Below are 13,645 nucleotides of genomic sequence, written 5' to 3' on the forward strand. Positions count from 1 at the left end.
TATCAGTAAGTGGGTAGGTGATCAGATGTTGGCAAGGAAAAAAAGGGGGCACATTAGTCATGGTCAGCCATGCCAAACCCTGATATCATATATTTTTAGCCTCGTGTTGTGCAGCTGAGGTTCGCTAACTGCTAAGCTGAGTACACAGCAGACATTTAAATTTGTAATAATCAGGTACTTAGAAATGTTCTGCAAAAGATAACGATGTTCAGCCGTTTTCAAGAGCACTTTATTTTCAGACTATTTTTAAATTATCCTCTACTTTAAAAAGATTCCGAAGGAAGAAGTAAACTTTTTGAATACGAAAAACAGTGGTCAAAAGAGGTGATAACAGTGTGTGGTTAACAACCCAGACCCTGGATCCACATTCGTGTGCTGGCTTTGCCATTTATTGGCTGTGTGAGCTCAGGTAAGTTCCTTAGCTCCTCTGTTTCAGGTTCCACATCTCCGAAGTGAGACTATCTCACAGAGTATAGTTATGGGGATTATGTGATGCAAATATATGCAGAGAACGGCCCCGGACACACAGGAAGCACATCTATGTGTTCACTATTATTTTTAACCTAAAATGTAGCATAAAGTTTACGTATGAACTATGTAAAAGGAAACATTTCCTTACCAAAGGAATCAACAAGTTCAACAAAATCCATTTTACAAGTATGTACTGAATATCCCCCTGTCTGCCAAGGAATATTCTAAGGTCGGGGGTCGAACAGAGAACAAGACATGTGAGGTCCCCGCTCTCATGTCACTTAGGGAACCAGTAACAGATTAATGAAGTTAAAACATTAAAAAAACAAACAAACAAACCGTGCTATGAAGAAAACGAAACAGTAAGTGGGTGAGAGAGAGGTGAAATACTCTATTTTGAAGTTCTATTTTAAGAAATACAACAAATGAAATGCATTACATATTCCTTATGTCTCGATGTACAAAAGGGGGAAATTACTCTTCTGGATTCAAAAGGGGCTTATAGGATGACAGTCCTTAATTTCCCCTGCACCGCGCAACCACTGAAATGGCTACTTCCAGCTGAGGTACTCTACGTGGAAACCATAATCCACGGACAAGGAAATTTAGGAGCCACTTGCCTAACTGAGGAAGCACAGGCCTGTGGATTCTGAATTTAACCATTAACCCTTTAATATTTGCTGTAAGATGTCAACCTAAGTAAGCTGTCCTAATTAGATTACACTTTTCTCTATTAAGAGTTGTGACTGGGATTAGGAGAAACAGCATCGGGTGATGACAGATTTGCCTGTCCTTTTCATGTTCTGTAACTCCACCAGTGACTAGTGACAGCACATCAATGAGCAGCTTCTAATTTTCATTCAGTATGTGAGACCCAAGATAAACAACCTTTTTGCTAAATATATTTAAGTATACATTTTAAATATTTTAAATATTAATATATTTTAAGATACTAATTATATTAAGTTAAACTCATATATGTCTATGCTTAATATATATAATTATATATAATAAATAATATATAATTATAAACATAATAAATATAATATAATATATACATATACATATATATATATATATATATATATATATATATATATATATATAATTATAACAATTTAGGAAAACCACACCTCACTCTGAAGCTGGGTAACTTCTCTTGCAAAGACACTATCAATTGTGGCTGGCATCTGCCTATACAGAGAATTGGAAAGATTCTTCTTAATGGCGCCTTTGTATTTTGCCTACAGAGGGGGAAAAAGGGAAAAAAAATAAGTATGACTTTTTTTTTCACTGTGAATATTGAAAGAGAATAAAAGGCAACTTTCTTCAGGAACAGAATTAATTTAAAAACCCGAAGTCCATTTGAACGTTAGATACTAGGCTGAAGAACATATTCCGAAGAGAGAGAAATCCAATGTATCGCGGACAAAGCTTTAAATGAGACGCTCAAGGAAATAATGACTATTTTTCTATTTAAACCCGTGCACATTTCTAAAAGTAAATCTGTTAGTATATATTGAGAGTTTCAAATGTTTGATCAGCAAAGAAAAACATGAGAAAAATGAGACAAGTGAGCTATTCCAGAAAACACAAGTTGTTAGAGTGTACTGTCTAGAACCCGAATGCACAGTGTTCCTTTATTCAAATGTTTTTAACCTCCTTCTACCACGACTGCAGCAGGGATTGGGGTGGGGGGTGCGGTGAGGGTGCTGTTTCTGTGCCTTCCCACCTCCAATCTGCACACGACTAATGAATGTGATCCCAAACATTCATTACTCATAAAAAGAAAGACTCATTTCATTCACCGTCTCCCTCAGGAAGATTAGGTTCAAAGTAACACAACAGATTGTCCACTTCCTTTTTTTTTTTTTTTTTTTCCTTTTTTCCTTGCTCTGCAGTTAACTCCTTCAGGAAAAAGAATCCATCAGGAATTAAAGACATCAAGAGAGTCTCTGCACCAGAGAAATAACACCTAACGCAAACAAACAAAACCACGTTTCTCCACACTCTATAGCTCCCACTCGGGGCTAGATTTGAGCGTGGGTTTATCAAGCGTAGACAAGGTGTAAACCTCGTGTTCTCACGACTCTTTGGAGTTGGGTGTTTAATAAAAGAAAATTTGCCAGTTCCCAAAATGTTTTCACGTGAGGGAAAATAATCCCAAGAACATCATGTTGATCTTTTTCCAACATAGCTGACGAAACACTAGAGGTCAGTCAATTACAATACGATTTCACTCATCCTCGTTTCACATTTATCTTTTCTAAGTGATCTAGTCACAGACTACAGAAATGCCTTCTCACAGATATCATTGTTAATAGTGTGCTTTATAATGCAGAATAAACTGTAGCTTGAAATGCTCTCAGAAAGAGACTATATGATTTTTCAGCTGGAAAATGAATGGAGTGCATTTCTCACTCTGTGATTTCGTAAGTGTCTCTGTTGAACTGATCCTACTCAAAAATGGTTGAAATTGATTTAAAATTACTTACCAAAGACACTACATTGTATAGAATCAGCTGGTAAATTTTACTGATTTTCAAAATGATATTCAACAATTTATATCTAATACACCTCTCCGGAAATAAAATAATGGAACTTCTAAAACAATTTTTCCAGGACTTTCTACCTATTGAATAAAATCTTTCTTTTCAAGAGTAATCCTACATACATATGAAAGAGCTGGACTCAAAATAGAGACATATATAATAAAATATGTCAACCTTAGAGTTAATTGACATTGTGTGTAGAATGACATGATTATATAGATATTGCCAACATTCAGTGGTGCTCTCAAAACTATTATTCTCTAATTTTAACGCATAGACTTTTATCTACACAAACAGAAAATGAAAATGCAAGCCATTCTGAAAGTTTGGGTGCCTTACCTCGGAAATAAAAGCACCAATATTTTTTACATGGTTTAGCATGGGCGTGTCAGGCACAAACGTACACTTGTCCTTAGACTTTTTATATTCTTCTTTATAATGAATCTAAAAGAGAGAATAACTGACATAAGACAAGAAAGAGGAAAAACCATTTGAATGGTCCTTTTTTGAACAGGAGAATGAGAATTACTTGAGAAAGCCCGTTTTCTGAAGGAAATACTCAAATGAGGAATAATGCTCGACACCAGCCAAATCACATACACAGGTATCTAACACAGACCTGCAAGGGTGATGAGACACAGGACAGAAAGACTGTTGCTTAAGTAAGTAAGCATCCCGTTATCATCAAGGGTCACGTTGGTGGACTCCCGTTGACCGTGGGTCCTGTCTGCCCGGCTTGCTCAGCCTATTACCACACACTCCTCTTTCATTCGACAGGTGTCCTAGTTTATCGTTACTTTCAAGCCCCTGACGACACAGTTAGGCCTACAATCAAACAGAAACCTAGCTGCCTACCTCTAGGCTTAGAACAAGTAGCCATCGGGAGGGATGTAACCAATTAAGAAGGAGCGGCAGAAACCAAAGAAGTGGAGGTTCCCGTTAGCATCATTCCGTGCTGGATTAGAGGAAGGGGCTCAAACTGTGGCCACGATGAGCTTCCTTTACTGATTAATTCTGCTCAAATCAAACTTACCGAATTTATGAGCACCCACAGGCCTCCCCAGCTGCCTCCCCTCCCCCCGACAGGAGCAGACGGTGCCCTGAAAGCTTGCCACCTGGTGGAGGAGACCACTCCAGAATGCCACGGGCAGGCAGGTGCCCGAGACAAAGGCCAGAGAGGCTGAGCTGAGCACGCGCATCTGTTCTCTCACCCCCCCACCCCCCGCAGTAAAATGAGTCAGTCCTTTCCCCTTAAGGAGGGGCCAGAATTGTCACTCTGCGGGTAGACCCTGCAGGAACACATGAGCTGAAAAGAAGTCAGGATCTGTGGACAAGGCCCTGTCCGCCCTGCCACGCCAGTTGCCACCCGATCTGAAAACTGGCGAGGCAAAATTTATGACTAGTTGAGAGGATGAAGGTAATTTGCTACAGGTTGCATCACCCTGTAATAAAGTCATGTTTGGCTACCCAACACTGTAAACGCTTTGGCTGAAAAACATGTCCCAGTTCGGATCATACATTACATGGTCTCCCTAATTAGAAGCTAAAAGTGAAGTTCAGTTGAATACCTACCTGGTTCCTCAAGGACACGACTAACACTGCTCTTGCACATTAGCATTACCTAGAGATATTACCACGTGTCAACCTGATGTGAGGGACGTAATTTGACCTGGGGTACGACCAGATATGAACATACTAAGTAAAGTTATTTCAAAATACCGTGTCTCACGGCTGCGACTCAGGTATCAGACGCCTACCGCATTAAACATTTGCTTTGTTCCTGAAATCAACATTGGAACATATTTATCTTATCTGAGCACTAAATTACCTTTTTTCTTCTCAGAGATTAGCCATAATTTTAGGTCTCTGCAAATCACCCTCCTCAGCCACCAGTAATTAAACCGTTAATGGCAGTATGATAAATAGTAGGCTATTTTGATCATAAGGAGAAAAAAAAAAAAAGTAGCCCCGTTATATAATTAAGTGTGAGAGAAAAGAACCTATCATTAGGCTTAAGTTTGGCTCATTATTTTTATCTTTTGCCACCACATTCTTCACTGCAGTGGTATGCACTATGGCTACGGGCCTCCCGATAAGCTCTGACCTGAGCAGAATGTTCAGGACAAGCGCGCAGGATAAGGGTGAAGTGCTTCCTTCCTTCGCTGTGCAGGCAAATGGTTCAGTCTTAAGTGGGATCCCCGTTCCTTTCTTTGGTCTTTATTGAAAAGATACATACACACACACACACACACACACACGGACACGTATGATTTGCTTATGGACACTCATATTGTACTTGTAGTGAATTTTACAACATGAGTGACAAGAAGCAAATGACTTAAAGTTTTATCTAAAGAATGTCACGTATTGTTAGCCTTCCTATACCGGGATCATAGAAAAAGCTAGATGAAAGGGAACTACACCTATAAGGGACACAAAATCCTAGGGGAAATAAAACACTGAGTCGACAGCTACTTCCTAATATGGCCATGGCCCCATTTATTGGCTAGATTGCCTATGCGACCCCTTTCTTTCCCAATAACAGAACTCAAATGTATTTATGAGAGTAGCCAGGCCCCTGTCTGAGTGTCAGAGGACGAATTGCTCTAAACCAGCCATGTTTTGCTCCCTCCCCTTGGCAAGTGAGCGGCCTCCCCTGCTGCCCAGCTCTGGCCAGGGGACATTTGTAGAAGTCTTCCCAGCAGTGTCCCTGGTGTCTCTGGAATAAAGGGGAGAGACCTCCTGGCACAATCCCTTGACATTTTGCTCGTCTACCTTCTTCCTTCCCCCGTCACAGGGATGCAACAGCAGTGGTGTCATCAGAAGGTCATCAAACTAATGATGACAAAGCAGAGGGAAAGGAACCTGAGAGACTGACAACATCCACTGTACCAAGACTGGACCCTTACCTCCAGGTGTCATTATGTGAAAATAAAAAACCGCACCTATTTGTTAAGCCTCTGTGCTAGGGTTTGCCTATTACTCGTGGCCATCTTGCACTCATAACCGAGATCCTGTGCAAGTTACTTTCCGGTTTTTTTAATTCATTTTAGAAAGAGAGAGTGAGCAGTGGGCAAAAGCAGAGGGAGAGAGAGAGAATGCCAAGCAGGTTCCATGTTCAGTGATGAGCCTGATGCAGGGCTCAATCCCACAGCCCTGGGACCATGACCTGAGCCACAGTCAAGAGTCGGATGCTCAACCGACTGAAGCACTCAGGCGCCCCCATCCAAGTTCCTTTCTAATTGAGGGGGGGAAAGGTGGGAAAAGTTGATGACTTAATAATCAATAAGATACCCCAAGTATTTAGCTTCTGCTCTGACCATGCCCAGGAATCCTGCCATGTCTCAACTACAGTTAGAGTTAAATCTGTTCACTTAGCCCAGTCTCTTGGCATGAGGTTAGCTAATGGCTGAACGTGGATGACAAATGTAGAAATGTCCGAGGATACTTCCTTGTTAAGGCGCTCAACCAAAAGTACAGACAAAGTCTTTTCTCAAATGGAACCATATTGGCTAAATGCAGCAAACCCTGGAAGAAAGAACTGTGGCCCCATCACTGTGAGGTGGGGGGGGGTGGGGGACACTCATAAGCAAATCTGCTGTCCCAGACTCTCTTCACACAGTCGGGGCTCTCTCTGGAGGGGTAGCCACGGAATCTAATGTTTTCAGCGCTGGAAGGATTTACCCACAACAAACAATGCCCAGTTGCCTGGAAAATGTTCTTTCTGCTGCCATGCAAGTGAACACCCTCGGAAGGTTTGAACCAAAACACTGAGTCACAGGCTTTGTGCAGATGTGGCTGCGCTCGCTCAGCAGAAACTCTTGCTGCCTAATTTGCAAGAAACGTACCAAAACATCCCCTTTAACCTAGTATTTTTTTATGACCACCTCACAAAAGGCCACTAGATCAATGATTCTGATGGCTCAATAGCCAGGTTTGACAGGTTTGACGTATTCAAAGAATTCATTGGATAGTTGACTAACAGGCCTAGAGAGAGAGAATGAGAGAGGGAATATCTTGGAGAAATAAAAAGCATTCCATAGTTAACAGAAAAATAAAAGAGGTGGCCTCAGAGGACCAGGTGTCTTTAAGATTGGGAAGTGAGTTCCATAGAGGGAAACTGTACAATATGAGCAGGGCAAGTGAAAGGCGGAAACTAGGTGGAACCAAAAACCAAACTGAAAAACGGCCTCACACTTTATTCACACAGTGAATGAAGTGGCTGTTTTGTAATATACCTTACTTTTTAACCAAACTTCTAAAAACTAGAACTTTTGCTTGGTCCAGAAAGTGTACATTAAAATTTGTTTTTAAAAAACGATTGTCCAAACTCCTCTTTTCATTTTTGTTTTAGAAGCAAAAGAAGTAGGAGCACCGGGTGGCTCAGTCAGTTAAGCGTCAGACTTCGGCTCAGGTCGTGATCTCGCAGTTCGTGAGTTCGAGCCCCGCACCGGGCTCTGTGCTGACAGCTTGGAGCCTGGAGCCTGCTTTGGATTCTGTGTCTCCCTCTCTCTCTGCCCCTCCCCACCTCTCAAAAGTAAAAATAAATAGAAAAAAAAAAAAGAAGTAACTGTCCAGATGATTCCTTGGTAAATATATAAATTCCAAAAATTAAGCCAGTACCTTAAGACACACAGAATTCTATTTTGAAACAAAATATGAACATGTACACAGATATAAATTAGGCCACAGTCTATGATCTAAATATGTAAGTAATAAAGATATTCTGCTATGCCGCACAGATCTATAATATACAAAAATTACGGCCACGTGTTTGATTTCTCCTGCATGGAAGTGAAATAACATGGCTTTGGCTTTTGCAAAATGATAAAAAGCCATGCCCCTCACCATCAGGTCGGTTTAAAAGTCACTGAAAAATGGGGCACCTGGGTGGCTCAGTCAGTGAGGCGTCTGACTCTTGGTTTTGGCTCAGGTCATGATCTTGTGGTTTCGTGAGTTCAAGCCCCCATGTGGGGCTCTGTGCTGACAGTGAGGAGGCTGCTTGGGATGCCCCTCCCCCACTCGCACTGTCTCTGTCTTTCTCAAATAAATGAACTTTAAAAAAATAAATAGGGATAAATAAAATAAAATAAAATAAAATAAAATAAAATTATAAATAAATAAATAAATAAATAAATAAATAGGGGCGCCTGGGTGGCTTAGTTGGTTAAGCGTCCAACTTCAGTCAGGTCACGATCTCACAGTCTGTGAGTTCGAGCCCCACGTTGGGCTCTGTGCTGACAGCTCAGAGCCTGGAGCCTGCTTCGGATTCCGTGTCTCCCTCTCTCCCTGCTCCTGCCCCACTCATGCTCTGCTTCTCTCTCCTTCAAAAATAAATAACATTAAAAAAAAATTTTTTTAACAAAAATAAATAAATAAACAGTCACTGAGAAATTATCTCATCCAAAATAACTCCAATAAAATCACCTGCTAACTGAAGTTGCCACCTCCGTGCCAACAGTTTATATAATTTAGCTCATCCACAATTCTGTTTTAATAAAAAACATAACAATGCTGGAAGATGTACTGTTTCCAGAGTTCTGGAACTTAGGGTTTTCAATGGTAGCATTACTATCAGCAATACTAGAGTAATAAATAAGAGTAAAACTAAGATAAACTTTGCACGGAAATCCACAGTGAGAGAAAGCACAGCAGAGTAGCTAAGGCCCAAAGGGCTTTGTGTTTACTCCTTGTCCCCGCTGCTTAACTGTGTGACCCAGCAAGACATGAACCTCTCTGAGCCTTCGTTTCTTCACCTCGAAAGTGAGAAAAACGATGGACTCTACGTCAGACGCCGCTGTGCCTGTCACTCAAGTAAATCTTAACTAGGCTGATGGATTCGTTGTTGTCATCGTTTTATCATTCTTACGGTTTTACGGGGAACTTTCACACGCGGTAGCTTAGGACTATTAAGTAATAGCACAAAGAAATATTCCATTTAAAATCCGATTACATTACACGTCAAATATATGGAAGTCGTATGATTCCCACCATCCTCTGGCTCTTTCTGACCAACCACAGGGAGTCAGAGTTATATCTAAAATGGGACAGAATGGATACAGACATAAATTTACAGACTCAGGAGTTAATAACAGCTAACATCTCTTGAGTGCATACAATGTTCGAGACAGTTCACTAAACATTTCAGACGCGTTACCATGACCTAATCTTACCGTAATAGATGGTGTCCTTGAGGAACTGAGCCCAGTCAGCCCAGACCCTGCCGGCACACTACCCCACTTCCCTGGATTGACCGCCTTCGAAAACAAACATTTGCAAATATTCTGATCACTTTGCTCATTCACTACCACGGAAATGGCCAGTATTGGGCTCGCTTCTCTACAGCCCCGGGCACCTATTCACCTCTGTACTGGCAAATAGTTGACAATCGTTTTAATGAGGATCTAAATGCTCTTCCCTGGTGGGCAACCCTTTTTCCTTGGGCTTCTAGAATTCTAGCTTCCATATTTACTGGTTTACCAATACATAATTACGTGTGTGTTAAATAATTCTATAATCCTAAGATTCCCTGGAGATATAATAGAAGCTGATCTCTGTTAATGAAAAGAGTCACAAGAAAAATGCTTCTTTTTTTACTCATACCATCAACATCTAGTTCAGAGTTCTTAACATGCCGCTCGGTAATCCATAAATCCAAAATTGTAAACGCACACTATGTATATACAAGTATATATATGGTTTGTTTTCCTGGTTTGGAAATAGTTTAGAAAACTATTGCATTTCTCAAAGTCCTCAAAAAATCCCCCAAATGTTTTCTAAACCTCCATTCATTTAGACAGAGATCCTCCCGAAACAAATTACACCACCGTACAAACTAAGAAGGCTTTGGGGTTCGCACAAGGAAAGTGTTCTGAAATTCAATGCTTTATGATTTCATGCCAGAGTGACAACGAAATTCGTAAGGGACAGCATTCTGGATTAGGAACACGGACACCTGCTCCCTACAGAAATTCTCTGAATAGGTGACCTTGAAGGAATCAGCGAAAACTTCTGGACTTAGTTTCTATGATCTGAAAAACAATTGTGTTTTAACAGAGGATTTCAATGTTCGTCCCCAACTCGATGATTCTGTGACATAATAGTGCCATACACACAGTGCAAAGGAAGACAAAAATTACTTAAGCCACTTACGTCACTAATGAGTTTGGTGCATTTTCTGGCCAATTCCATGCTGAGGTCTTCAATCACAGGCTTAAAGAATACCTGTCCAGAAAAACAAGGAAAGGAGACATTTTTTCTAACCATCAACTTTGAGAAACAAATACCCTTCCTCGGCAGATGCCTTCCTACTCACCGTGTCTTCATTTTCTTCTTCCCCTGTTTTTTCCTCTTCAGCTTCATCGTTTACATCCTCAAATACAGGGACCCCCATTTTTACTTTTTACATCTAGAGGTGCTTTGTTTTGTTTTGTTTTTCTAATTCACTAGGACAGCCCCTTTTTCTGTACTTCAGCACCCTTGAGACCTTGGAGTCTCCAGTGTTCGGGCAGAAATGTCCTTGCCCAGGCCTCGTCCCAATTTAGCTTACACTTCACTCTCCTTATCACAACCGCATGTGAGTGGATAGAACAGGATTGCGGAGGCCGGCCAGGGCCAGCCTCTCAAGTGGAAATACCACTTTAACAGGCAAAATTCGGCTTCGTGACCTTTTAAAGTCAACATTCTTTAAACTTGGAAAGGAATCCGAAAGAGACAATTTATTTCTATTTCGCCAATTTAATGCATTCATACAATAGTTTGAAAGAGACTTAACGATCTTTTTCTGGGAACACGACTCAGCTATAACACTCCAGATAGCACAGTCAAAAGCCTGTTATCTCGAAGATTTCTCGACTCCATCTAAATAAAGCTTTCACTGGAATATCAGACATAGCTCTCGTTTGGTATAGTGAATCTGGATCATTCAAACTCATTTCATTAACCTAAGTTACTTTTTTATGAGACAAACACATACTTCTCACATTCTAAAAAGTACTAGCTTTAAATTAGCTGATTAAAGGCTAGTAATTTATTATGAAAAGCCCTTTGAACCACTTCAAAGAATCTATTCTGAGTTAATTATGACCGTTAATCTTATATTGCTATTGTATTATTTTAATTGTAAACATCATTAAACATGAGAAGTCGCAGTTAACATGGGTTGATATATCATTTAAGAATTCTAGAAACATCATTGTTTCAAAAACATAATAATCGTGCTCCTCCAATTCGGCCCATTGTGTCAATTTTTACAAATTCACCAGTTTTTATATTATAAAATATTCACTTTTTATATATTCCTCAATGTGTACTACATTCTTGGAAAAGTTTGGAAAAAATAAATTATAATGCTATTTATAATGTGGTGTCATCAATTATATAATTAAAAATATATTTCTCAAAAAAATTCTTTGTTGTCAATTTAGGCGATCCTAAGGCTCTATACAACTCATAATTTATCATTTTGATTATTCAAATTCTAGGGTAAATTAAGTTTCACAAAACCATAACATAACAGTGTTGGACTTAAAAAAAAAAAATCTCCCGGTGTATAATGAAATCAATTATAAAATACAACTTTACTCAAAATATTTTATTCTAAGTAGCCAAGTATAATGCTATTTTCTCTTGATATCATATCTAGTTTTCAATTTTCTTCAAGAAATTGCTTTGGCTTTACCTAAACTAAAAATTGTGACATGAAATATATCCTAAACAGTCATCATGTATAGATTATTCCTCGAATTGTCTTCCACGAGGCTAAAGTTCCACAGAATACTCTGGAGAAAAAAGGGGTTTTCTTACACAAATGTGCTTGGAAAAACCTGTATTCTAATTTCTACCCCTATCACTTGGAGATCCACATGGCATAATGACAAATCAGAAATTCCCAAGAAGACCCACAACGAAAAACACTATTTAGCTCTCCTTAATCCAGCATTTCTGAAACATGAAATCCTATTCATCTAATCTAATCTAATCTAATCTAATCTACCTACTTACCTACCTACTTATTTTTTAATGATGCCCAAGCTCCAGAAAACTAACATTCTTCTGTGAAGAATACTTCTGTGAAGTATTACTCTGAAAAAACAAAAATGTTGTATTCTAGAATAGTTGTTTGTCTTTTCACAAATTGGTTTTTTTTATTTTATTTTTATTTATTTTTGGGAAAGAAACAGAAAGCAAGTGGCGGTGGCGGGGGGGGGGGGGGGGGGGGAGTGGCAAGAGAGAAGGAGACAGAATCCCAAGCAGGCTCCAAGCTGTCAGCACAGAGTCTGATGCGGGGATCGAACTCACAAACTGTGAGATCATGACCCGAGCTGAAATCAAGAGTCGGACGCTTAACCGAGCCACCAGGCGTACCCTGAAATGATTTTTGATACAGGCTAAGTTAATGGCATCACATATCCTGCTTACTAGCAAAATGCCAAAAAGAAGTCCCCCAGGACCGACGAATTTGGAAACCTTTACTTTTAAAATAACAACTCTGTTATTTTAAACATGGCTGTGTAGAGAATTCGACAAGGAAATTCTCTGTGTGTTAGATTTGTTCCGTAAAGGAGCAGAATGTGTGAACTCTGTTTCTCTCAAGTCTTCTGCCAAAAGACTGTTCTAATATTCCATAGAAGATCTATTACATTATCTTTATTTGGAAAAGGGGAAGAGCCATTTCTATGAGCTTTGCTAACAAACTTCTAGAAGTGTAGGCAGAACATCCTGCCAGAGCTACTTAAGATGACTTGTGTTGTTCACAGTGACATCCATTCCCCACGCAAATTACCTTCAGTGGACTTCAGCGGCTGCTATTTTCTCATTTCCCATCGTGTAATAAGTTCTTATTGACTCTCCACTGTGCTGGAAGAAAATAATTTGTTGAGATTACGCACAGAAGTTTTGAAAGCAAAACCAAACACCATATGCAATGTAAACACAAATTTTCCATTTGAGATTTTAGAGTCAGAATTTTAAAGCCACAGGGATCCTGAAGAAATCAATGTTACTAAAAGCTCGCTCTTTTTTTTTTTTTTTTCTTAATGTTTTTATTTATTTTTGAGACAGAGAGAGACAGAGCATGAGCAGGGAAGGGGCAGAGAGAGAAGGAGACACAAAATCCGAAGCAGGCTCCAGGCTCTGAGCCATCAGCACAGAGCTCGATATGGGGCTCGAACTCAGACTGTGAGATCATGACCTGAGCCGAAGTCGGATGCTCAACCGACTGAGCCACCCAGGCGCCCCAAAAAGCTCGCTCTTTTACAGAGGACAAAATGAAGATCAAGAGAAATTAATTATCTGTCTCATTCACAGAGGTATTCAATGGAACACCGGGACCAGAACTCACTGGAGCTTTGTTCTTTCATTCAACTAAGGGCTGCCATGCCAGGCACTGTGCTTGGTGCTAGGGATGCAATGATGAGTAAAGCATTCTCTGTGCTAAGATAAGGCAGGAAATAAAAAAAAAACCAAAAAACTATTATTTATAACATGCTAGATGACCTCCCTCCTCAATGGATTCTTTGGCATGCAACATACGTTATTCCTGTTGATTGCATGTATCTTTTTTTCCCCTTTCACCTGTAACTATAATATAAAATTCATGTAGTTTTCTTTAGAACATTTTA

The 13,645-nt window shown here is 39.8% G+C and overlaps 1 protein-coding gene across 14 annotated transcripts in view; it reads right to left on the reverse strand.

The window, feature by feature from the left end:
• Positions 1–13,645, reverse strand: part of NEBL (nebulette) — a 357,579-nt gene that overhangs the window by 97,588 nt on the left and 246,346 nt on the right. For 8 of the 14 annotated variants that reach the window (XM_081796061.1, XM_081796066.1, XM_081796060.1 and 5 more), the window contains exons 1-4: positions 10,339–10,554; positions 10,176–10,247; positions 3,363–3,467; positions 1,605–1,715 (exon numbers count right to left, since the gene is read on the reverse strand). The exons of 2 other annotated variants lie outside the window; for them this stretch is intronic. In XM_081796061.1, the coding sequence (XP_081652187.1) occupies positions 1,605–1,715; positions 3,363–3,467; positions 10,176–10,247; positions 10,339–10,416 (366 nt within the window). In that variant the 5' untranslated portion in view covers positions 10,417–10,554. Of the gene's footprint in view, positions 1–1,604; positions 1,716–3,362; positions 3,468–10,175; positions 10,248–10,338; positions 10,555–12,807; positions 12,882–13,645 lie in introns of those variants that run through there. 4 more of the 14 variants (XM_081796063.1, XM_081796062.1, XM_081796064.1 and 1 more) reach the window with 2 other exon arrangements.

Source organism: Panthera onca, chromosome B4, assembly GCF_046562875.1.
Source record: "Panthera onca isolate mPanOnc1 chromosome B4, mPanOnc1 haplotype 2, whole genome shotgun sequence".
Classification (NCBI taxonomy): Eukaryota; Metazoa; Chordata; class Mammalia; order Carnivora; family Felidae; genus Panthera; species Panthera onca.